General features: G+C 36.0%; 2 protein-coding genes and 1 long non-coding RNA gene across 4 annotated transcripts; 2 read left to right on the top strand and 1 right to left on the bottom strand.

Moving 5' to 3' along the window:
• The first annotated feature begins 4,115 nt into the window (after window positions 1–4,115).
• On the top strand, window positions 4,116–11,938 carry LOC123916649 (chaperone protein DnaJ-like). 2 transcript variants are annotated; one of them, XM_045968166.1, is made up of 11 exons: window positions 4,116–4,443; window positions 6,974–7,042; window positions 7,375–7,467; window positions 7,639–7,754; window positions 7,842–8,037; window positions 8,149–8,324; window positions 8,950–9,079; window positions 9,450–9,610; window positions 10,584–10,666; window positions 10,749–10,863; window positions 11,328–11,938. In XM_045968166.1, the coding sequence occupies exons 1-11, from the start codon at window positions 4,249–4,251 to the stop codon at window positions 11,482–11,484; spliced, it is 1,491 nt and encodes a 496-aa protein (XP_045824122.1). In that variant the 5' UTR covers window positions 4,116–4,248; the 3' UTR covers window positions 11,485–11,938. The 2 variants fall into 2 exon arrangements, with proteins under 2 accessions (XP_045824122.1, XP_045824123.1); XM_045968167.1 differs by lacking the exon at window positions 7,375–7,467 and having other exon boundaries at window positions 4,124–4,443.
• Window positions 11,939–13,552: 1,614 nt separating this feature from the next.
• On the top strand, window positions 13,553–18,666 carry LOC123918812 (chromosome transmission fidelity protein 8 homolog). The gene is made up of 3 exons (XM_045970963.1): window positions 13,553–13,840; window positions 13,916–14,096; window positions 18,083–18,666. The coding sequence occupies exons 1-3, from the start codon at window positions 13,691–13,693 to the stop codon at window positions 18,154–18,156; spliced, it is 405 nt and encodes a 134-aa protein (XP_045826919.1). The 5' UTR covers window positions 13,553–13,690; the 3' UTR covers window positions 18,157–18,666.
• LOC123918813 lies at window positions 15,979–16,669 on the bottom strand. The gene is made up of 3 exons (XR_006812932.1): window positions 16,529–16,669; window positions 16,214–16,289; window positions 15,979–16,066 (listed from the first exon to the last, which is right to left on the bottom strand). It is a non-coding gene; the product is annotated as an uncharacterized LOC123918813 (long non-coding RNA).
• Window positions 18,667–24,556: the final 5,890 nt, after the last annotated feature.

The following is a 24,556-nucleotide window of genomic DNA, read 5'->3' as shown; positions in this document are numbered from 1 at the left end:
CTCTGTTCTGCCCTGTTTTGCTTCTGTCCTTGCTTCTGCTGCACACCTACCTACATATCTCAAAACAAAACAAACTAAAGCATTAGAAACCGTTGGGTTGCCTCCCAACCAGCGCTTGTTTAACGTCCCGATGCTTGACGTTCCATGCCCCTAAGGGTCATGGAGAAGTAGTGCCACAATGTGGCAGGTAGTGTGCATTCCAAGGTAACTTAAGGGCATCTTTAACCATATGATCATAAACCTGGATTTTAAAGCATTGTGGGTCTCCATCATCACATATCATCTTATCAAAGACATTGAATGTAACCTGCTGATCATAGGTCCTTAGCATGAGTTCCCCCATCTCCACATCGATTAGGGCTCGGCTAGTTGCTAAGAAGGGTCTACCAAGTAGCAAGGGTTCCCACTCCCTAGTTTCTTCTATGTCTAAGACCACAAAATCTGCGGGAAACACAAACCCAACAACTTTAACCAACACATCATGGAGAATACCTTCCGGATGCACAACCGATCTATCCGCCAAAGAGAGACTCATCTTTGTCGGCTTTGCTACAGCTCCCGGTATCTTCTTCATCATTGATAACGGCATTAAATTTATGCTAGCACCCAAATCACACAAGGCTTTTTCAATAGTGAGCGTTCCAATGGAACATGGAATTGTAAAGCTCCCCGGATCTTTCTTTTTCTGAGGTAGCTTCCTTTGGATGAGAGCGCTGCACTCTTCCGTCATACTTACCATTTCATCATCTAGCGGTTTTCTTTTCTTTGTGAGCAGCTCCTTAAAAAACTTTGCATAACTTGGCATTTGCTCCATAGCCTCCACTAATGGTATAGCCATCTCAAGCTTGTTCAACACCTTCATGAACTTCTTGAACTCCTTCTCCCGCTCAAGATTCTTAACCTTCTTTCTCCTAGGAAAAGGCATCCTAGCATACGGCGATTCATCTACTCCTTTACCTTTCTCAACCTTCTTGCTCTCTTTTTCTTTTATCTCCCTCTGTTTTTCAACTTCTTCTTTCTCATCCTCACTAATCTCAACTTCCTTAGACATATTTTCATTTTCCACTTCTCCTTCAAATCTCTCCTTTTCGACTACAACCTCTTGCTTATTTTCAACTTCTCCCTCATTGACCTTCTTTTTCAAGGGCTTCTCCACAGCTGGCCTTTCCGGTATCTCTCTACTCCTCAAAGTGATTCCATTGCAAGTTTCATTTTTCGGATTATCATGAGTGTTTCCACCGAAACCTCCTTGGTTTTGCAACATAGAAAACTGTCTTGACAGCTGACCCATTTGCACTTCATGATTCTTGTTAGAGGTTGCTTGACTCGATTTCATCGCTTCAAAATTGCTTTGGGTCATGAGCATGAACTGATTTAGAGTCTCTTCCATCCTTGATGGAGGCCTTTGCTGCTGTTGCGGTGCACCTTGACCTTGCATACCGTTTCCCCACCCGGAACCGTTGTTATTGTTGTTGTACGGCTTCCGGAAATTGGCTAAGTAGCGAGCCTCCTCTGAACCCTCCGGGAAGCATCCGCCATTTGGGTGGTCCTGCAAACAAAAATCACAGCGCACATTGTCAATTTTACCTATTGGAGAAGATTGAACTTGTGGATTGGACAGCAGCTTCATCATTGCTTCCATTTGGCTAGTCATGAGCTTTTGCTGTGCCAATAGTGCTGTTTGAGTATCCAATTCCAACTCCGCCTTTCTTTTTGGCTCCTCTATCATTAGTAGCTCTATACTCGTTTTGAGCCATGCTTTCCACCAATTTTCTTGCTTCAGTTTCGTCACGGTTCTTCAACGAACCACCGGCTGATGCGTCAAGTATCATTCGCGTTTGAGCCCTCAAACCTTGGGTAAACATTTGCATCTGATTGTGGCCATCGAAACCGTGATTCGGACATCTTTTAAGACAAACTTTGAACCTCTCCCAAGCATCATACAACGTTTCCCCATCTGCTTGCTCGAAGTTGCTAATTTCAGCCCTTCTTTCTAGAAACTTGTGAATGGGAAAGTAACGATCTAAGAACTTTCGCTCCAGCTGTCTCCAAGTCTCAATCGTTCCGGCGGGTATCGTGTCTAACCAATCTTTAGCACGGCCGGTGAGAGAATGCTTGAATAACCTCAGTCTTTTGTCCGATTCGCTCACCCCCGGTGGATCGGTATAGTCGCAGGCTTCATAGAAGTGAGACAAGTGTAAGTTCGGGCATTGAGCTTCCGAACCTGAATAAGGATTCTCTTTTAGGGCGGAAAGGACCGTGTTCTTGATGTCGAATGAGACAGGATTCGCCGGCTGAAACCCTTGATTTGCCAACGCGTCGTTGTCTCTTCTCCCATAATCACCGAGAGTACGTCTTGGTGGTTGAGGAACCGGTGGAACCTGTTCTTCTTCCATAGTGGCTGAGATTTGTCCTTGACAGTCCGGTGTGCCACCTAGCAAAGCTTGTTCTCTTGACGCTTGAGCCTCCCTTGTTGCCTTCCGAATTGCGCGAGCTGTCTTTTCAATTTCGGGATCGAATTGTAGCTCAACTGGACCTGTTCTCCGCATGCACAAGGAAACACACAAGTAGAACGCTCCGGTAGAAAAAATATCAAACAGAAAAATAAAGAAAACACAGAAAATATGAACACTATCGCCTTGTCGAATCAATCACAATCCCCGGCAACGGCGCCAAAAACTTGATGGAATATTTTCGCAAGTGAACGAAATACCACGTAGTAATAAAAATATCGATCCACAGGGATTGTGTGATTAAACGAGTCCAATAGTGTTCATAAACATGATGCAAGGAATACACATAATTTGGGGGTTTGGTTGAGTAATTTGACGGTAAGAAAATCGTGCTAATTCAATAAGTGGAAAAGCGAGGTAGAATCATCGGAATCACCTAGTCTATAGCTTAATCACATGCAATCTACCAAACAATATGAATTCACTCAAGTATTCGCAACTGGATCAACATGGTGGTGAATCGCAATCTCTTGTCAAAATCCACCCTATTCGTTGTCGATACTCCTCCGATCTCTCGGATGAAAGCTACCTACAACGAAGTATTTGAAAACGCGTTGATCGTTCGCTACACTCTATGTTTCAATCTCTCGACCGGAAACACTCAAGTGCTTAATGCAATTCAGTTCAGAAATTAAACCAATACTCTCGCACGTGACTTAAATCTAGATCCATTACAACGCTAATGAAGAATCGTAAGGCATTAAGTATAGATTTGCATTAAGCGAATACTATGAACAGAGTGAAATCATACAATGTAGCAGGATTACATCAGATTATTCTACATTCTAGGCTATCCTAGATCCTACCTCCACGAGAAATCTAGCTCCTCATGTTGCTTCGTTCGCCTCCACGCTTCAACTTCATGGCTTGAGAATCCATGCCGCTGATGTGCTCGAAGCTATCCACTGAAGTCCAGGATCCAATGCTCAGAAAATCAGAATATCAATGAAATGTAGCAGAATTTTCCCCCCGAAAACAGAATTATGCAGAAACTATATATACAGAAGGCAACCACGCCGCGCGCCAGATCTATCACGCCGCGCGTGGTTGCAGATCCATCAACTACGCCGCGCGTGATAACTGTATCACGCGGCGCGTGATCAAGTCAGAGAGCAATCTTCTTCTTCAACAAGGCTTCACGCCGCGCGTGGTAAGGCATCACGCCGCGCGTGATCAGAGTGAAAATCTTGGCTCCCTGTGAGCTCCATCACGCGGCGCGTGATGGGCTACGCCCCCAGCGTAGTGAAAATCCTCAATTTCCTGCAATTTTTCCTGTTTTCTTGCAAAACAAGTAATCAAGCTCATGGTTAGATTTCTCTTATATTTATTGCTAAAAACCTACTAAAATGCATCTAATGTTGCTAAAATAGGCATGAATTAGAGAGTGTGACGATTCGTCATCAATAATAAAATAATAAAATAGCATAGAGAAAATAGTGTAAAAAAAGAAGAAAGGCTAACTTGTTTAGCCGATTAAAAGGTAATAGCATTGAGAAATTAGATGACGTGGACCAATAATGTGTGGTGTGTTTAAGAGAGTCTGTTTGGGAGTGTGTCCTTAGCATTGCTCATAAACATAAATGATCTGTATGTACTTGTACTTGAGTAAAAAAAAAAAAAAAAAACTCCTTCCTCTGCATTCCAAAAACACACGGGTAGTTACACTAAACTTGTGGTATCTTGTTAGCTGTATGAAATTCCTTCCTCTACATTCCAAAACCAAACCCCATTATCAATGCCATCTTCTTCCCTTTTCACAGTTGCCACCCCTTCAAACCTCAACTTCCCTTTCTCCTCCACCAGAAACCGCTCTCGTTTTGCTTCACTTGTCAGACCCAAAGCTGCAAATGATTACTACTCAACTTTGAATCTTACCAACAATGCTTCGTTGCAAGAAATCAAGACCTCCTATCGGAAATTAGCGCGCAAGGTATTTTTACTTTTATTTTTAAATGGGTTTTGCAATTTGTTATTTGTTTTGATTCGTTTCAGTGGTAATTTTTATGGGTCGTGTTTGGTTTTTGGGGAAATGGAGTAAAATGTGGGGAATTGGAATCTGGCTTGTCTACTTATTGAGTTTATGTGAAGTTTATGCTTATAATTGTCTTTTTTTTAATAATTAAAAGTTTGAGATTTCAGTAATTTCTAGCATATTAGACCAACCAAGGGTTTAGTTAGATTGACTTATTCGAGTTTATCTATTAGCATAAGGACTTATGAGATTGTTTGGAAGAGCTTATGCAAACAACTTGTTGTTTTCAGTTTATTTCGATAAGCGCCGCTAGATAGCTTATTTGATGTCACATTAATAAAAATTGATGATTACATTTTTTATTTTTTTCTATTTCATATGAGGTGTACTTGGTGGAGTAGAATACTAGAAATTGTAGTGACACTAGCTTTCTAGATAATTGTGGTTAAAAATTGATTTCGTTTCCACACCTTAATTTAAAACCTAGCAAACTGTTGGAATTCAAGTGTGATTGGTTAGTTCCACATTGAATAGGAATGAGCTAAATGAACCCAGTGTGATGATCCCTCTATATTATAGGGTCCCCTTCGACTAGTGTTGTTAAATGATTGCCGCCGTGGCACTGCCTAGAGGAATGGCATGGCAGATTTTTTGACAACTTCCATAGTCAATATGTGCAGGGATGCCCCACCATGTCGGTGCCAAAGTCACACTAACAGTGCCGTGTTTATATGGCGTATTGTTTGGCATTCCTCCATAATCTACCATCGACAACACTGCTCACGACCCAACACAAAACAAGTAGACCTTTTAAGGATAGCACGAAGATGAAGCAGTTTCATTTTTGTAGAATGTGGCTTTGTCGGCATCATTTTTAGAGAAGAAGTAATTGTTAGAGAAAAAGTAAAGGCATCTTATGTTGCAGAAGAGATGGTAGAATTTCTTCTAAAGTAGTTTGGGCATGTGTAGGGAAAAGTGAAAACCCATGTGAGCATCATTTAGGAGGTAGATCACATGGAGGATTCTCCTTTAGTTAAAGCAACATTGCAAGTCAAACCATTAAGAAAGTTTGTAGTTGAATGGTCTATCTTTAGATATGATTTGATATAGTCTATTATATGCAATGGTTCTAAAATGCATTTGTTGTCGCGGTTACAATGTGAAACATGATAATGTGGCCGCAATTGCGGTTGTGATGCTGTTGCGGAAACCTCTAAAACCTTAATATCGCATTACCACAATTTAGAACTGCCGCAACCCCACTTAATGGGGCAAGACTTTGGTTGTTGTTGTTGTTTCATCTTAGTTGTTCTTGTAGCTTCCTTTCTTCTTCATTAATCCGTGTGAAATAAATTCTTTATTAATGATTATGTCCTCTTTCTACCAGTCTACCATGACCTATTACCATTAGTAATCGTCATGGTTGTCGAATTCTCAAGCTAACTTGTAGAATCGTGTGAGTTTACGAGTCTAGGTATCAAAATTGATTTAACACACTTATGCCATTGTTTCTATGTAAACTCGAATAGGCTCACATAAACTTGGGTTGGGCTGTCTTAGTCTAATTTATTGGTTGCTTTCAGAATACTTATATAGTTAAAGTTACTTACAATAGGATTAAATTGTGTTTATTTATATAGTATAATAAATATTTTGAACATTATGTTTGCATTGAGTAAACTCACCCGGGTCCACGAGTCGAGTCTACAAAGATACCATGAATTTATACATATTGTTGAGTTTGACAACCATGATAATCGGAAATTGAGATTGTTAAGACCTTCCATTTATTGGACTTTTTTTTTAAGAAATTCCATTTATTGGATTTAACTGAAATTAGCAATTCAAAAGCTGTAAGAAATATGTGTACATGCCATTTGGTGCATTTATAGTTCTGGTAATATACAACTTAAGGTTTGTTTGTTAGATATAGATCATTTGCGCACCTTTACCCAAAACCTAAACTTTTGGTAGTGTTGGTCATACATGATACTAGAGTCGTAATGACCATGTGGTCTAGAATTCAATTTTTTTGTCACTATAAAAATGTAATCTCTTTAATCCGTCATTGATCAACATTATTGTTTCGACACATTTTTAGTCCTTGTAAATATGTCTAATATGTGTCTAAGAAGAGTAGAAGCAAAGAAAAAAATAATTTTTTTTGGAGCACTTGTCCAACACATGTTGTATGAGTGTCTTATACGTGTCGGCACCGATCCAAGGAATGTCGGAGAAAAGGTAAAAATGATTTTTTGGACACCTGTTTTAACTATCTGACACGTGTCGTACGAGTGTTGGACACCGTGACACTCCTAATCATAGAGGTGTCCGTGCTTTATGACTTGCTTATTTATTATCCATGCTCTAAGCCCAAAGGGCCATGACAGGGTATTTTAAATGTAACCACCCCATTAATGTACTCTTATCCAACAATATAAGCTTTTGGAAATGTTGGTTCATAATAATGTTTATATTCTGGGATCAGTATCATCCAGATATGAACAAAAGCCCAGGAGCAGAAGAGAAGTTCAAAGAGATTAGTGCTGCCTACGAGGTAATACTTCTACCGCTACAATGATATGTTTTCTATTGTTAGAAATGCATGATCAATTTTTTTTTTTTTTTTTTGGATTTATTTAACATGCTTTATTCTTCATACCATACCATCCATAATTTTTTTCATCTTCTGTTATGCTATCCATTTGCTTGTGATCTGAAGTCTGAACATTGGCATTGCAATGAGCTAGTGATTTCTCCACCTAGTATACAAGGCTGGATTAATGAAATTTATGGATACTACTTATCTGACTTCATGGATTATAACTTTTACATACCATATCTGTATCCGTCTCTTTTTATTCAGTTGGTAACAAAGTATGCAAATAGGTTCTATCAGATGATGAGAAAAGATCTTTATATGATCGCTTTGGTGAGTCAGGACTACAAGGAGAAAATGGAGGACCGGCCAGTCCCTCAGGGGTATGTATGTCTATATTCAAGTATTTTGCTTTCTACGATGTCAATATGAACTTAAGACTCTTTGGTATGGTGATGTAGTTCTACAGAATTAAAACTGTTCCTGTTTTTTCATTTCCCGCCAAAGTACTTATTTTTTTTATTTTAACTGCTCATGGCCTTCGAATTTATCAGGTTGATCCTTCTGATTTATTTGATGCATACTTTGGTCGTTCGGAGGGACTGTTTAGCGATGAAGGGGGTTTCAGCTTCACTATGAGAAACAATAGAAACCGTGGCCATGATATTCGGTAAATTTTGGCTCTTGTTACAGAGAAAAGGCAGTTGTCACTTGTCGGCAGTGTACAGCATTAACTTAATTTTGTTCTACATTGCAGGTATGACCTTCGTTTGAGCTTTGAAGAATCTATTTTTGGAGGAAAGAGAAAGATCGAAGTTTCTTGTTATGAGACATGTAACATTTGTGATGGTACAGGAGCTAAATCAACGAATGACATTAAAAAATGCACAAATTGTGGTGGCAAAGGAGGAGAGAAGAAAACTCAGAAAACACCGTTTGGAATGATGTCTCAGGTAATTTAAATTAAATAGATTTAATAAATGAATGACTATATTTCCAATTATGTTTAAATTATCTGAGACATTATAACAAGAGTATATTCAATGATGCCATGTGATATTCAGGTTTCTACCTGCTCCAAGTGTGGTGGTGTCGGTATGATAATCAAAGAAAGCTGTCGAAAGTGTGATGGCAGTGGTCGTGTGCAAGCTAAACGAAAAATGGAAGTGACTGTTCCTCCTGGTGTCAATGATGGAGACACGATGCAAATTCGTGGTGAAGGGAATTTTGATAAGAGGAGGTTAGCATCATGGCACTAACTCTATAGCCTCATAGGATATATCTATAATACATGATTACAAGAACTAGCATCACATGTACACTCTTTTTCTTAATATTGACTTATGCTTTGATTTGTGGGGTGCATTCCAGTTATATATATAGTAAAAGTGAAAGAAAAAAAAAAGTTGTTAAAAAGATTGCAAAGTAGTTCTTTTTCACATCACTGTTAAATAAATAAGGGCGTGTATGAATTGACTTATCTGAGCTTATTTACTGGTATAAGCCTTATGTGACTTATGAGGAACTTCCCTATATTCGTTCCTTTATTCTTTTCTTTGTTTTGGATAATCATTCCAGTATTCTTAACTATCAATTTTGATGCTAATGAAAGAACCTATGCTTAACACCATGAGTATTTTTTTAGACATTACCACAAAACTGTTACAGTTCATTTTGTGCAATGATGAAAAATGGTATCATATGTTCTTGAGACCAAAGAGAACTTCAAAAAGTACGTGAAATTAAAACTGTCTATTTTAACAGAGTATTGATTTGCAACCAGAAGCAGAAAGATGTTCAGAATCACTATATTTCAACTCATATAAGCGCTTAGTGCTGACCATTAATTTGGTGCATTTTTTCAGGTGTTATACTGGGGATCTTTTTGTTGTCTTCCATGTTGATGAAAAACGAGGAATTTGGAGAGAGGGTCTCCATTTATACTCAAAGATTAACATTGACTTCACAGAGGCAATACTAGGGTCTGTTAAAAAGGTATGAATTAACTACAAAAATGACAACATTTATGGTGCTAAATGGAGAAACTTGGTCTGTTAAAAGGTACTAATTATACCCAAAAAATGGCAACATTATGGTGCAAAATGGAGAAACTTGTTTATTTAGATAATTATATTCTTTTAGAAATCTGTCTTATATTGGAATCTTTCCTTAATATGCTAAAGTTTATGGTAACTTTGTCATTTAAGGATTTTACTTATTTTAGGGATCTTTCCCTACTTTTCGAATCTTATTTGACTAGAACAAAAATGTGATAAGCATCTTTAAAGTATGGTTTGGTAAAGGAATGTCTTTTTCCTGTTGTATGTCTTTGAATGTTGTTTTGACTTTAAACTTGTTATTCCAGGTAGAAACCGTTGAAGGTTTCAGGGACCTTAAAATTCCTTCAGGGATTCAACATGGACATTCAGTAAAGTTATCACGATTGGGAGTCCCTGACATGAATAAACCATCTATTCGGGGCGATCATTACTTCGTTGTAAATGTTCATATTCCTAAAGATATCAGGTCTGTATTTTTTTTTTTACCATCTTTACTGATTTCTTATATCCCTCAAAAAACTATTTATCATAGTTATCTAAGTTAGACTTTTTGAATGTGCTGGAAAACTTAGAGTTCTGTCAATACGTCTTGATAGAATACTTGTGTACTCTTATTTAAGAGTCCATGAGCATCAATTTTCAATGTTTATTTACTTAACCATTTAATAGGTAAGCCTTTATTTCCCTTTTATGACTGCATTTAATGTTGTTATTGGAAACTTCCGGTAGTTGCAAATGAAATACTATAAGTTTAAACTTGAAATAATTGTTAAGAGTTTCATATTGGATGAGAATCATGAGATAAGATATAAAACGAGTTTATAAATGGGAAGCACTCTCAACTTACAGCTAAGATGGTTCATTGAGCCACCCATTATGAGTGTCCTACTGTCTTTAGGCAACGCTCCAAATGCTTAATCCTGAGAATGAAGGGTGTGTTAAGAGTTCACATTGGATGAGATAAGACCTGAAATTGAGTTTATAAATGTGAGGTATCTCTCACTGTACAAGCCAATTTTGTAAGGGGTTGAGTTAGGTCCAATCCAAATTCTAAGGCTTTGTTTGCGAGTTGGTTTTTGGAGGGGAAGTGAAAGAAGGACTTTTTTTTTTTCTTTTTCAAATTAAGAACACTTTTTTTCTTTATGCTAAAACGACACTTAAAAAGGAACGGAGGGAGTATTACTTTAGCAGTTTATACACTAGTACTACCTCTTTGCTTCCTCAACATGCACCCTAGCTACCATAACTATCATCAATTCTATTCACGATTAGTTTGAACTTCTTTTCTTTGCATGACAAAGTAGTTTTTTAGTGACTTTTGTATATATTTCTTTGTTTACTGTCTACTATAAACATGGGGTTTTTCTCTTGAATGAATGCATTATTGAAGTTTCTCATTGTTGTGATATATTTTCATTCTCCTCAAATTCATGTTTTAGTGGCATGGAACGTGCACTTGTTGAGCAGTTAGCTTCACTGAGAGCATCTAGGAGAGGTCATTCATTTTCTTCTGATGACAGTGGTAATAGTTCGTTTTACTTGGATACTATTGGATGAAAAAATAAAAAATTATTCATGATATCTTTCATAAATGTGCTTTCCAGGGATACCTAAAGGAAAATTCAATGATTTCATGTGGAGGGATACAAAAAGTGATGCCTCAAGCGAGGGAACTAAAACTTCAAATTCTCTTTGGGGATCAATCAAGAACATCCTAAGGTATACTCTAGTAGAGCTGTGCTGTATGTGCTATTTCTGGTTGAATATAATCACGGATTTATTTGCATGAATATTTAGAATTGGACTATGTAAGTTGTCTTCAACAAAGTAAGGAGGCTACAGATGCACCATTATTCAAGATTAGATGAAATGAAGATTCATGAAACTTTATGAAAAAAAACTAAAGCTTGGTTGGTTTGAGAAAATGTTTTTTGTTTCTATTTCTTGCTTTCACTTTAATTACAAAAAGTGCCTCATGTTTCCATTTCATGTTTGGATCAAATGGTATAAGTTTGAAGGAATCACAGTGTGCCACTGTGATTTTCACGAAAGCTACATAGGAGAAGTCACAATGGCATTGTGATTTCGCCAAACTTACCGTTGTTTCCCGTTTTCAATCTTCCAAGTATAAATCATCCATGAATGACGGATAAAACTCTTTACCTTTTTCTTTATGTGCACAGGAGAGGAAACTCTGAAGAAAAGTTTGCATCAATTAGCCATGATACATCAACACTGCCGTTGAGATTTGGCCACCAAAATTATTCAGTCTCACATTCGATTTTTGTTGTTCTATTTATATGTTGGATTTTTAAATCTATAGCAAAGTCTAAGCACTAGTTATTTCAGAAAACAACCTAGTCCTTCATTTATACCATATAACACGGTGAATTTTATCGGATATGCTTGATAAGAAAAGTGGAAAATTGAAAAGGTTTTGGTTTTCACACCTTTAAGATTGGTTGAAGATGTTTTGGTGGCAAATGGTGGAAAACATACTTAGCTTATATTGAAGCTACAAGAGATCAAAATTGAGAGAGCCATCACATTCCATTTTCAAGCAAGGGTTGGTAACAATGATTATGTTCATCCTTCATTCTATAACAAGAAACACAACCTTTAGCGGTGGTTTATGTTGAAATTGAAACATGTTCCTGTATTGTATTTTTAAGATTTTGAAGTTACATTGAAACTTTGCTTTCGAGTTGGCATGCTGCGATAATTCTTTACATATGTAAATTTGCTTTGTATATGGACAGAAAATTATTGAAAAGTTTTCAAACTTCTTTTTTTTTTTTTTTGTGTGTGTGGTTCATTACTAACTTATGTTACATGTCGGATGAACCAATAATTTTAATTTTCTCCCATCTCACAACAATGTCCAAGCTTCTAATCTTCATCTTCTTTGCGTTGTTCTACTACACACAAGCTAATGACCACTTGATCCCACTGGAAACATTACAATCAAGTGAGACATAATCAAATGGACTAATGATCGCTATGTGTCTTGATAATTCTGCAGCACCTTCTACACAACATGCTCCATTTAGTCGAAATTTTGTTACAATGCTTCAATGAGTGGAGTTCTATGGCACCCATAATGCGTCAAATGCAAGTAAAAAAGTAGTAAGAGTGTTCGGGAGGAGCGAAGGAGTTTCAGAGAGTGTTCGAGAGGAGCGACTACAAGGGCACCAAAATTTTAGAGCACCAATTTTTTGTTTTTTGCTTAGTGTGCGTCCGTATGTGCCAATGGATTTTGATTGGACACATATGGTTAGTGCATTGAACCAAATGTGATGCACTTGTGCTGTAACCAATTAGAAAAATAAAATGTGTTAGTATACAATAATAATTTCCGCTTAGAATGAAATTATAGTGTAAAGTTTGACGAAAGTTTACTCGACACAACTTTTAGATCTCCTTCTTTCCCAGGTCTAAACTACAGACTATCTCCCTTAATTCAGTCTTTTATATAAATTATGTATCCTTGCACCACATGATACAATGGAGGATATAAATGCAATAAATATATCATTATATATGTATCTATGCATTCTCCAAGCAATGAAAGCTATCATGGCTACTGAGGCTACCACCAAAGGCATCATCCAAGCAAAGAAGTCATTATGATGTTTTGTACCAGCATTCGGTAACTTTGGATAATCGTGGTGGTATCATACAGTCGTCGCCATTGAAGTCGATTGTCATTGGAAAGGCCCAACCGCTTTCAAAAGTAAATATCGATTTATCCTTTCGAAAAAGCAATTCGGCTTAGGCATGACTAGCATAACCGGCTTGTAGGAGTAAATCATTGTAGGATTTAAGTCACCAAAACATTGTTGTATCATCGGTTAAAAGAAACATAATGTTACACAATTATTAGGATACATAATGTTAACATTGCAAAAACTTACTTATGGAAGACCTGTAGGAAGAAATTGACTTGAAATTGAAGCTAAAAACTTGACTTAAGTTGTTCACGTTTGGATGCCGGACAACCAAATTCCAATCAGAGTAATTAATCCAATTGAAATTTGTTATTGTCGGCTTAAACCGCCAACAATCCTTGTAGTTTTGTTTTATGTGCTAGTGGATTTTGATTGGACACATATGGTTCGTGCATCGAACCAAATGTGATGCAGTTGAACTATAACCAATCAAAAAAATAAAGTTTGTTGGTATACCTTAGGGTATATTTAACTTGTTTTTAGTTATCATTTTCTAACACATATATACCTTCTAAAAAATAAGTAGGTGTATTATAGCAAATGATTTTTTTATGAGTAGGTTAGATTAGATACACCCAGTTAATCTAGGTTAACTAATAATTAACACATTCTGTAATAATAATCTGAATTTGGGCGGGAATTGATTTCCCACAAACTTTTTCATTGAATTAACAATTATTAAAAAGGAAAAAACAAATTGTTGAGCACTCTGTCTGAAGTAAGTAAGAACTAAGAACCCTAGTTCGTTCGCCGCACCCCCAAACTCATTGTGTTTGTTTGTATACTGGTGGCTGATTCACACACAAGTTGCAAAAGAGATGCAGATTCATGTGAAGTGCAATTGCAACGAAGGAAACTGCGAAGAATGGGGAATAGTTGAATTGCAAGGTGTTGTTGAATCACAACCTGGTTTTCAAGATTCCCTTGCAAATCTTCAAATCGGTACTCTCTGTCGTCCTTCAAATCAGGTAAGTTACTTACTATTTTGTTCCGTCTTTAATATTATAGTACCAATTGAATTAATCGCTGCTTTTGTTGATTAGGAACAAGTGTACACTTTAACTATTGGATACCATGAACTACAAGGGTCAAAAGTTTCCTTGAAGAAACCGTTGGTGGTGCTCAAGAAAGTTAAGCTTACTTGCGGCGAGGTTGAGTTACAGGTTGTTGGAATTGTTAGACATAAGATTCTGTTCAAGACCAGGCCAAAGGCCATCATTTCTAGTAAGATACTATTACTATACTATCATATCATTGCCCTCTTTTAATTCGATTCGTTATGTTTTTCATTTTCACTTAGGAATAATAGGAACCAACATATATTCTAGTACTGCTATAATCATTAACAGATAACCACTCATTTTAATTCCCTAATGTTATGTATAAAAAAATAGAACCGAAATGTGAAGAACTGGGAAAGATAGAAAGAGTTTTTGATTGATATAGTGATGGAGAATTGTTTATATACAAGTGTTAGCGTACTTACTAAGGATAAAATGGAAACTAGTGGATTATATCCCTTCTAACCAACTAACTCCCTAGCATAAACCGACACATGACAGAATTTACTAATTGACTTTGATTAAGTCTTCTTCTCCTGTTTTTGCTTGACTTTGTTTGCTTGGAAACCAAACAAAGAAAGGCCTGTTTGTACCCGAGGTGTGTGAGGAGGCGAGTGAGCATCTCATACCACTTTCAACTTGCTTGCTTAAGAACATAAAGGGATTTGTGGAGCTTGCAAACCATGTTAGGACCACTAACCAAGACACCTTGAGGAAGGGCTAAGAGGAGACAAATTGTGGACAACTTAGCAACAGGAGAAAAAGTATTGAAATAATCCACACCCTCAGTTTGTGTATCCTTTGACGACCAGCGTGCTTTAAAACATTCAACCGAGCCGTCAGACTTGCGTTTTATTTTATAAACCCACTTGCTGCCGATGGTCTTAGCACCAGGGGAACTGACACAAGTTGCAAAGTTTTGTTAATGTCAAAGGCTTTGAGCTCAGCATCCATGGCTGCAACCCATCGTGGGTCAGTCATGGCATGAGCATATGTAGTAGGCTCAGTCAAAGAAGAAAGGGATAAAGCAAAGGATTAATGAGGAGTAGACAGAGTCATAGGAAATATATGAACTGATGGGATGGGGGATGGTAGAGTTTGAGGTGAGACAAATATAGTCGTTGAGATGAGCCGGGGGTTTTCTAGTACAGGTACGATATCTAGGTGGGTTTATTATTGCTTGTCTCAGTGGGAGAAGGGCAAGGAATATGTTGGAAATCTGTGTGTGATGAGGGTAATAGAGGACTACTGATACGTGCAGTAGCCAAGGCAAATGCAGTGGTTAAATGTAAGTTACCATCATGAAGGGGAGTAGAAAAAAGGACAGGTGTAGCGGGGTCAGAGAGGACAGTAGGCTGGACGTGAACAGATGTAGAGTGTTCAGCGGTGATATCAGGGTGAGAGTCAATAGCTGGGATAGGAGCAGAAAATTCACAAGTCTCTAATGGCATAGAATTCTCAGCTGAAGCAGTTTGACTAAAATATTCCCATTTTTTTTTTAACAAACTAAAATATTCCCATTTAGATTGAGGTAAAACACGGTGGGAAGAGTTGCAAGGGAATATACACTCATGGAATATGGCATGTCTTGAGATGATAATCTCCTTGGTGTGAATCTCATAGGCTTCATAACCTTTGACACCAGGTTTAAACCCCAAGAAAGCACACTTGTGGGCCCTTGCATCAAATTTGCCTCTTTGAGGAACAGAAGTACCAAGGTAACATGGAGACCCAAAAAAAATTAACACGGACAAGTCTGGTAGCTCAACTTACAGTAGAAAATAAGGAGACTTGTTTTGGAGTCTGGCATGATAAATTCAGGTCCATTGTCACTGAATCACTTTAAAAGATGCACTAAATTGTTTCTCAATGTTAAATTGTAATTGCGTCAAAAAAAAAAAATCATTAAATTTTAATAAAATTCTGAACATGAGATCGAGCTTCATATTTTCCTTTCATTAAAATAACCCAAGTGTATCGACTATGATCATCTACTATCGTTAGGAAATATCTGTGATTGTGAATAGAGTTAACAGACTAGGGTCCCCAAATGTCTAAATGTAATTACTCAAAATTATGTGAAGCTTTATACTGGTTCCAAGTGTATAAGGCAAATCGCTTTTGCTTTGCAAACTGACAAATATCACAAACATCTTTATTAAATTCTATTGAAGGAAAATCCTTACACATATGAGCAAGTTTCTCATGAGACATGTTCTAGTCTGAAGTGCCATATGGCACTTTTAGGGATACAATTGGATAAGGTACTAACAACATTACCAGCAGGGGCAGATAAGTTCATGAGGTATAGACCATCTCTAAGTTTAGTCATGCCAATCCTCCTCGAATGTGAGTCCTGGATGCAGCACAAATTATCAACAAAAGTGAAAGAACACCTGGTTGCTTTCAGAAGGCTAGAAATAGAGAGTAAATTGAAGCTAAACTCAGGAACAAATAACACATCAGTGAGAACTAAATGCTCTGAAATTCAGACACTACCACTATGAGAAGCTTGAACTAAATTTCCATTTGGTGATCTTACAGCCTTATGATGAATTTCATTAGCCAACACAGATAAGATAATAGCAGTAGTACCTGTGCTTGAGCCAGGAACCAACTATGTGATAAGCAGAGGAAACATCAACAGCAGTGGCATTTGTATTCTGCAGATTGGACTTTTGAAGCAGAAAGAGCTTTGCACTCATCAGAGGTGAGGCCAGGAATAACAGACTGAACAGAGAGAGCAACAGGTTGTGAACAACCCAACTCTTCACTTTCAACTTGGGAAACATTGTTCACTAAGGAATCAACTTTAGGTTTGGGAGGAAAACCTTGTTTCTTGAAGCAGTTTTCAACAATATGATTAGTTTTGCCGCAATAGGTGCATTGTCCATTGTTATAGGGGAATTTTCCTTTGCCTGCAAATTTCTTGCCACCAGCAGCATTGATCAGACTAGGGATTTCCGAGGTAGAACCATGCTTGCGTTCATGTTGCAACACCTTGGAATAGACTCGATTCATAGGCGGCAGAGGATCTAAAAGCAGAGTCTGAGATTTAACCATATCAAAAGAATCATTAAGGCCTAACAGAAAATCAACTCCCTAACATTTTTGAACAAGATCAACTCCCTAACATAAACTGACATGTGACAGAATTTTACTAATTGACTTTGACCAAGCCGCCTTCTTGTATTTTGGCTTGATCAGTGGTATTGTGTTGTAAATCGCACAGTCACAATCAAGAAAACTTGCCGAATATTGAACAACTCATTGTTATTTACCAATTTAGAAGTTAAAATACATATCGAATAGTGAATTATTTGATCTTTGATATATCTGATTCTGTGACGGTAGAGTTTTTTTGAAAATTATGATTTTACATTTTTAGTCCTCTGCATATATGAACAATTGAAAGGAAAACTGGTAATCGTGTGATCTGAAATATGCTAAAGTTTTAAAACTTAACATTGTAGACAAGACCTATTGTTAGCAAACTCGCAGTATATTTTTTGGCTCTGTTTATTGGCAAAGTCTATGGTGCACAAGTGACTCAAGTTGTGCACCATGCACAAGTCATCAAAAACGCTATAAGGAATACGAATTTTACAAATCCCACCGTTGGATTGAAAGTTTATATCGTATAGATCATCCATAAAATTTTTAAAAAAAATTGAAAATCATTTGATTTGTTATTGAGACCCGTCAAAATTAACGGTTTATGGATTTTTATTGAATACCGTTAATCTTGATAGGTTTCAATAACATATCAAATGATTTTCAAAAAAATTTAAAAAATTTATAAATGATCTAAACGATATAAATTTTCTATCCAACGGTGAATTTTATAAAATTCGTATTCGTTATAAAAATATGGAAGACTTGTGCACCATGCACCACTTAATCAAGTGGTGCATGTTAGACAAAGCCCTGTTTATTACATGTATTTGTATGTGGCCTGGTCCCAATGTTAACTACACTACTACAGTGCATATTCAATCGATGCTTTTACTGGTTAAGAATAACAATAATTTTTGTGTGTTTTTCGTGTTTAGACGCGTTTCATTTGTCACCATTTGCCATGCCTTACATTTTTTTCATGAATTTGGATGCCAACTTCTAATGTTATCCTTCTTTTTCTTGTTTTTCAAGAGCCACAGATAACATCTAAAGAAAAACAAAAGTCTATCATGTTAGGCTCTGCTGCTTCAAATCAAGCTGTGTGACATTCACCATCATTGTTATTCAATGTACTCAAGTTGAACCACAAATTTAGAGAAGTTCAAGGAAACACATCCCTTCTACACTCAAGAAAAAATTATGCAGTGTTCATGTGTCATTCATACATACTTGTAATCTTAGCAATCACATGTGGAGCACGATTAATGGCAGAAGTGACTGTAGTTTATGATTAAGAAGTGTTTCATGTGTCATTATCTTAATATCGATCTGTTTTGGCCAAACTTCTAATAGCATTGACGAAGGAAAGTGCAGGGGGACTGGAAAATGAATATATTTGGTTTTTTTGGTAGGATTTTTTTTTTTTTTTTTGACAATATTTGTTTTAGTGAACATTAATTCAACAGGAATATTTGTGAAAAATGCAACTTTTATTACAAGAATGAAACTTGACTTTTGGTCTGTAATGTATGATTAAGAGATGTTTGATATGTCATTATACTAATATACTCCTAATAGCATGTATGATACTATGTCATTATATGTTTTGGTGTAAATGTCAAAATAGCATGGAGTATTAAACTAATGCTTGTCAGAACTTCTAATAGCAATTCTCCTTATATTTGGCGGACTACATTTGCTTGTTAATGTAAATTCTATGGTGCACAAGTCATTCAAGCACCATGCACAAGTCACCGAAAACACTATACTGAATACGAATTTTACAAAATTCATCGTTGGATTAAAAGTTTATATTGTGTAGGTTTATGGATTTTTATTGAATACCGTTAATCTCGATAAGTTTCAATAACATATCAAATGATTTTCAAAAAAAATTAAAAAATTTATGAATGATTTAAACGATATAAACTTTACCTCCAAAGGCGGATTTTATAAAATTCGTATTCATTATAAAAATATTGAAGACTTGTGCACCATGCACGACTTGATTAAGTGGTGCATGTTAGACAAAGCCGTTTTGGTAAGAGTTTGTTTTTAGCGAAAGTCAATTTAGGCTCTATATATCTTATAATTTATGGTCTGTTTGGTAAAATTAGCATTTGAACTAATTTATAAGTATAAAGTGACATAAAAAATATATGTTTAATTAATATTTATTTTTTTTAAGTAAGATGATAAGGGTAAAATTGGAAAAAAAATATCCCAGTAAGCTATAAGCTCGTGAGCTATTTGAAATAGCGTTTGAAAAATAAGTTATAAACTAGTAAAATAAGCTATAAGCTCTTTTTGAAAAATTATTACCAAACAGTTTTTTTATCCAAATAAGCTATAAGCTAGCTTATCGTGCTACCCAAACAGAGCCTTAGTAGGAAAGTATTTGTGGAAACGAAAATTGAAATAGGTTCTTATAAAAAGTGACAAGAAAATTTCTTGAAGGGTTTTATATTTAGGGAAATTTTTTATATTTAGGGATAGAGGTAGTATTATGTTTTTATCACTTCCAAGATAATGCAAATTTACTGACTTCAAATTATATATTTTGTGACCATTTATCTGATAAGTTTATTCCTTACTATCTAATATTCAATCTATTAGAGCAATGTTAATGGTGAACTCCACTCAAAAGTATTTTATGTGTTTCATTGAACCTCATCATTTTAAAACAAATCACTTGTTTTCTATTCCAAATAGCAACAAATGAGACATAAATTCAGTGTTGTCAATCGGAGATTTTGGAAAATAGCGGTTTGTTCAAATTCCGCTACACAATAATTCTATCCGTAAAGAAGCTCAGTCATGCTTGAATTTTTAAAATAATCATAATCAAACTCACAAGTTGAACTACATATTGATAAGTAAAAATATAATCTTTCTATGTATATTACTATTTGGCAACCTATTTTTCAAAGAATTTTGTACATGTGGCACTCGTACAAGTTTCCTCTCCTATGAGCGTTTTCATAATAAATGTAGATATCTATTCATACATTATGTAATTACATTATTAAAACAAATTCATACATTATTAATCCCTTAATTTCTAGGTGAATAGTAATTACATTACATAATGTATGAGAAATCTAATTCATGCCTATTTTAGCAACATTAAATGCATTTTATTAGGTTTTAAGCAATAAATGTATGAGAAATCTATTCATAAGCATGATTACTTGTTTTGCAAGAAAACAGGAAAAATTGCAGGAAAGTACTGATTTTCACTACGCTGGGGGCGTAGCCCATCACGCAGCGCGTGATGGAGTTCACAGGGAGCCAAGTTTTTCACCATGATCACGCGCGGCGTGATGCCTGACCACGCACGGCGTGAAGCTTTGATCAGAATTGGATTGCTCTCTGACATGATTACGCGCGGCGTAGCACTGGCCACGCGCGGCGTGAAGAAAGGAAAGACAACTACGCCGGGGGCGTGGAGCTGTCACGCGCGGCGTGAAGATTGCAGAGTTGAAGATCAGAGACTTCAGATTTGATCACGCGCCGCGTGATACCGTTACACGCGCAGCGTAGTTGAAGGATTTGCAACCACGCGTGGCGTGATAGATCTGGCGCGCGGCGTGGTTGCGATTATTATATAAGGATTCTGCATTTTCTGTGAAAGGGGTTGGAAAATCTGCTACATTCATCTACTTTCTGGTTTTGAGCTTTTAAGAGTTGGATCCAGACCTTCATAGGATAGCTTCAAGCTCCTCAATAGCATGGAATCTCAAGCCATGAAGTTGAAGCTAGGACGCGATCGAAGCAACATGAGGAGCTAAATTCCTTGTGGAGGTAGGATCTAGGATAGCTTAGGATGTAGATGAATCTCATGTAATCTGCTCAATTGTAAGGATTTACTCTGTTAACAGTGTTTACTTAATGCAATTCTTCTCTTAATGCTTTATGATCCTTCATTAGTGTTGTAATGATTTTGAGTTAAGTCACGTATGAGAATATTGATTTAATGTCTGAACTGAATTGCATTGAGCACTCGAGTGTTTCCGGTCGAGAGATTGAAACATAGAGTGTAGCGAACGATCGACGCGCTTTCATATCATTCGTTGTAGGTAGCTTCCGCCCGAGAGATCGGGGGAGTATCGACAACGAATAGAGTGGATTTTGACAAGAGATTGCGATTCACTAATTTGTCGATCCAGTTGTGAACACTTGAGTAAATTCGTATGATACGGTAGATTGCATGTGATTTAGCTATATACTAGGTGATTCCGATGATTCTACCTCGCTTTTCCACTCATCACAAAGCACGTTTTCTAACAATTCATCACTCAACATACCCCCAATTTATGTGTATTTCTTGCATAATGTTTATGAACACTATTAGACTAGTTTAGTCACACAATCCCTGTGGATCGATATTTTATTACTACGTGGTATTTCGTTCACTTGCGAAAATTATCCATTAGTGTAGCTATTGTGTTTCTAATTGTTGTGGTTGAAATAATGTGTAGGATCATACGTCTCAAATATCTCAATCTAAAAAAATATGCAACATATGATTTGAGTTGTTCGTTTGTGGTTTGCAAGGGACTTGCTTTCTTATGGACAATAAGAAGGTTGACTAATGATTTTTTTAAAATAGTTTTTTATTAAATTTTAACCGTTATTTTGACTTATGTGTTAATTTTTTATTAGTTATACTATTTTGTAGTTCCATTATACATGGTTTATGCTAAACCATTATATTCCATATTATCATCATTTATGATAATTTGTTGTATTTTAAAACTCTGAATAGGTTTTTTGTGCTGACAGATGGTTGTTTTATGATCTTTAATGAATTTGTTTAGGTTTGATTTTATTTTATTCTTTAATTTTGTTTAGGTTTTGATTTGTTTTTGTGTTGATGTTGTTGTTTCAAATTATGGGTTTAATGGTGATAATAGAAAAATATTAGGTTACACAAAACGCTTACATCAAACTCATTCTTCACTCTCTCAAACACCCCACATCCGCCATCAACGACGTCTTGATCGGTCGCATCTCCAACGACACCGTCGAGATCACTGATGTCGTTCCACTCTTCCTCAATTGGAGATCTCTCTCTTTCTGATAGAGGAATACTTTTATGCTAAAGGGTTGAACGTTTCATTCCAATGAGAGTTATGATGAATTTGAGCTTGGTGGTGTGGCAAAGAATATTGGTGATTATATCACTCAAGCTGTTATTCTATTGTTATGAAAAAAATTGCAGGGGTAAACTCAAATAATGAAAAGGATAAAATGGGAAAAATTAATGGGCATAGAGACGATGACGACGAGGTGATAGAGGAAATTAAAGTTCTCTCTTGGAAGTGGTGGCTTTGTCAGCCAAAGATTGCTCATTCTCTTCTTTATGTATGGTGCGCTAATTTGCGGTTTTTTGCAGCATTGCCTTGTTCTGCTGCTGTTCTTGTGCTGTTTGTATAGTGGTTGGGGGTAGGCTTAAGACATTACTGTGTTCTTGTATTAGGCCTAGTTGTTTATATGTTTCCCCCTCTTTTTTTTTCCCTCTGTACTCTGTGGTGTGTTAGCATTGATCTTGTGCTAGTCCACTATTTCAAATCAATAATATTAGCCATTTTCAAAACAATATAATGGATAAAATAAAGTATACTCGTTTATATATAGATAATTTAGATGGTTACTTCACACAAGCAAAGTAATGTTACCACCATTTATAGCAACAACATGCATCTGGTCAAGAATTCTAATCCATTATACAACAATTAGGTACCAATAATGATATACCAAAAATGTGACATTAGAAACATTAATTTTTCAACAATCTAATTATAATGTTATAAAGTAATCAAAAACAAAAATTACTAATAATGAATTGAAAGCAACAGAGACGAAATTACAACATTGTCCCTCTTCTCTACCATTATATAACAAACATGTAAGCATAGTGTGATGCAAGAAATTGGTGATTGCTTAATTCCTCTCTAAAATTTCTGATATTCCTTCTTCTATCTGCCCTAGACCCATTTTAGTTGTCCTTATTTCATCTATAATAATACAAATATTTCCGTTCCATAATTTTACACGTTACATCATCCCTCAAAAGCAGAGCAAAAATTCCAACACCAACAACCTCCTTCAGGCTTCAATTCCTCTGTTTTTCACAAGTTTCAGTTCAAAAGGTAATACTAATATCTATCTTTGTCCCTCACACACTCTCCTCTCCTTTCATTTCTTTTAATTAACCACAACCACAATGGCAAATTGTAAAAGAATTTTCTTTGGTTTTTCACTACTACTCGTAAGCTTTTCTCTTCTCACCTTTCTTATTTATTTCGCCTTGTCAATTAAACCAGTCAAACCAGAATTTGCCATATATAAAATTTACATTGATAAATTAAACATTTCAGGAACCAGTGTGAACTCCCAAATCAAAATATATTTGCTATCGATAAACCCAAATAAAAAAGCTGACATAAATTATGAAGAATTTCATATTTATGCAGCTTACAAAAATTACAACATAATTTCGGAATTAATCCATTGCACCACCATTCAAACAAGGAGAAAAAGGTATTAATATCTTGTCTTATTTGTTAAGTGGGAATGGTGTGATTCTTCCACCATCCGTCTGTGATGATTTGAGTCAAGCTCATACTAATGGAAGTTTCAGCTTGACAATCACGGCGGTCGGAGAACTTCGAATGATAATTGCTTGTTGGAAGACATCCCGGTATAACATCGAAGTTATCTGTGACGGTGTTGTTTCTTTTCAAACTGAGTGCGATGTAAATGTACCTTTGTCGAGTTGTAACACTTTCCTCTAGAATAGATTTATAATTTTGGGTTTTTTTTTTTTTGACATAATGTACAAGGATTGGATTGGAGTTTTGCCTCCTTTGGAACTCTGTTTGTCATGGTTCAATGTAATGTATAAAGATTGGAGTTTTAACTACGGTTCAATTATCACTTATAGTATAATTTACCATTGGACAGTTACATGAAAATTGATTTTATATAGCTAATTTAAATTAAGTCTGACAATTATCAGATTCTAATATAAGTATCCATGTTCAAACTGATTACATATGCAAACTTGCATTTTAAATTAAGCTTGTCAATTAAGAGTTTGTAAGATAACTATCGATGTCTAATTGTGTAGGTTTAATATGATTTTATATGCAAACTGCCTTTACATGGTAAATTAAAATCAATGCACCAAAGGTTTAATCTATCTCTTTCGACTTTTAAGTATGTTGGAACCAATATATCACTATAGTGAAGTGTTAAATAATAAATTTTATCAGTTAAATACATTTAGCTAATACCTTTGCATTAGTATAAACAGGGGTCTCTGTATCTGTGTCTATATTGTTGACCATCAATTTTCCATAGAAATTAGAAATGAGTTAGTATATGAGACAATAAATAGTAGGTTATATAACCCAACTGTGATATGAAACTCAACTGATAAGTTAGTAGTGTTAATGTTGTGATATAAAACCACGGTTCAAAGGTTGAATACTTGATTGA

The sequence above is a fragment of the Trifolium pratense genome, linkage group LG3, assembly GCF_020283565.1.
Source record: "Trifolium pratense cultivar HEN17-A07 linkage group LG3, ARS_RC_1.1, whole genome shotgun sequence".
Lineage (NCBI taxonomy): Eukaryota > Viridiplantae > Streptophyta > Magnoliopsida > Fabales > Fabaceae > Trifolium > Trifolium pratense.
This window is presented reverse-complemented; position numbering and strand designations above follow the sequence as displayed.

Coding starts and splice junctions, on each gene's coding strand:
- LOC123916649 (XM_045968166.1), top strand. CDS start 4,249: ATGCCATCTTCTTCCCTTTTCACAGTTGCCACCCCTTCAAACCTCAAC. Junction 7,468..7,638: donor GACCGGCCAGTCCCTCAGGG/GTATGTATGTCT, acceptor CGAATTTATCAG/GTTGATCCTTCTGATTTATT. Junction 8,038..8,148: donor CGTTTGGAATGATGTCTCAG/GTAATTTAAATT, acceptor TGTGATATTCAG/GTTTCTACCTGCTCCAAGTG.
- LOC123918812 (XM_045970963.1), top strand. CDS start 13,691: ATGCAGATTCATGTGAAGTGCAATTGCAACGAAGGAAACTGCGAAGAA. Junction 13,841..13,915: donor TCTGTCGTCCTTCAAATCAG/GTAAGTTACTTA, acceptor TTTGTTGATTAG/GAACAAGTGTACACTTTAAC. Junction 14,097..18,082: donor GCCAAAGGCCATCATTTCTA/GTAAGATACTAT, acceptor TTGTTTTTCAAG/AGCCACAGATAACATCTAAA.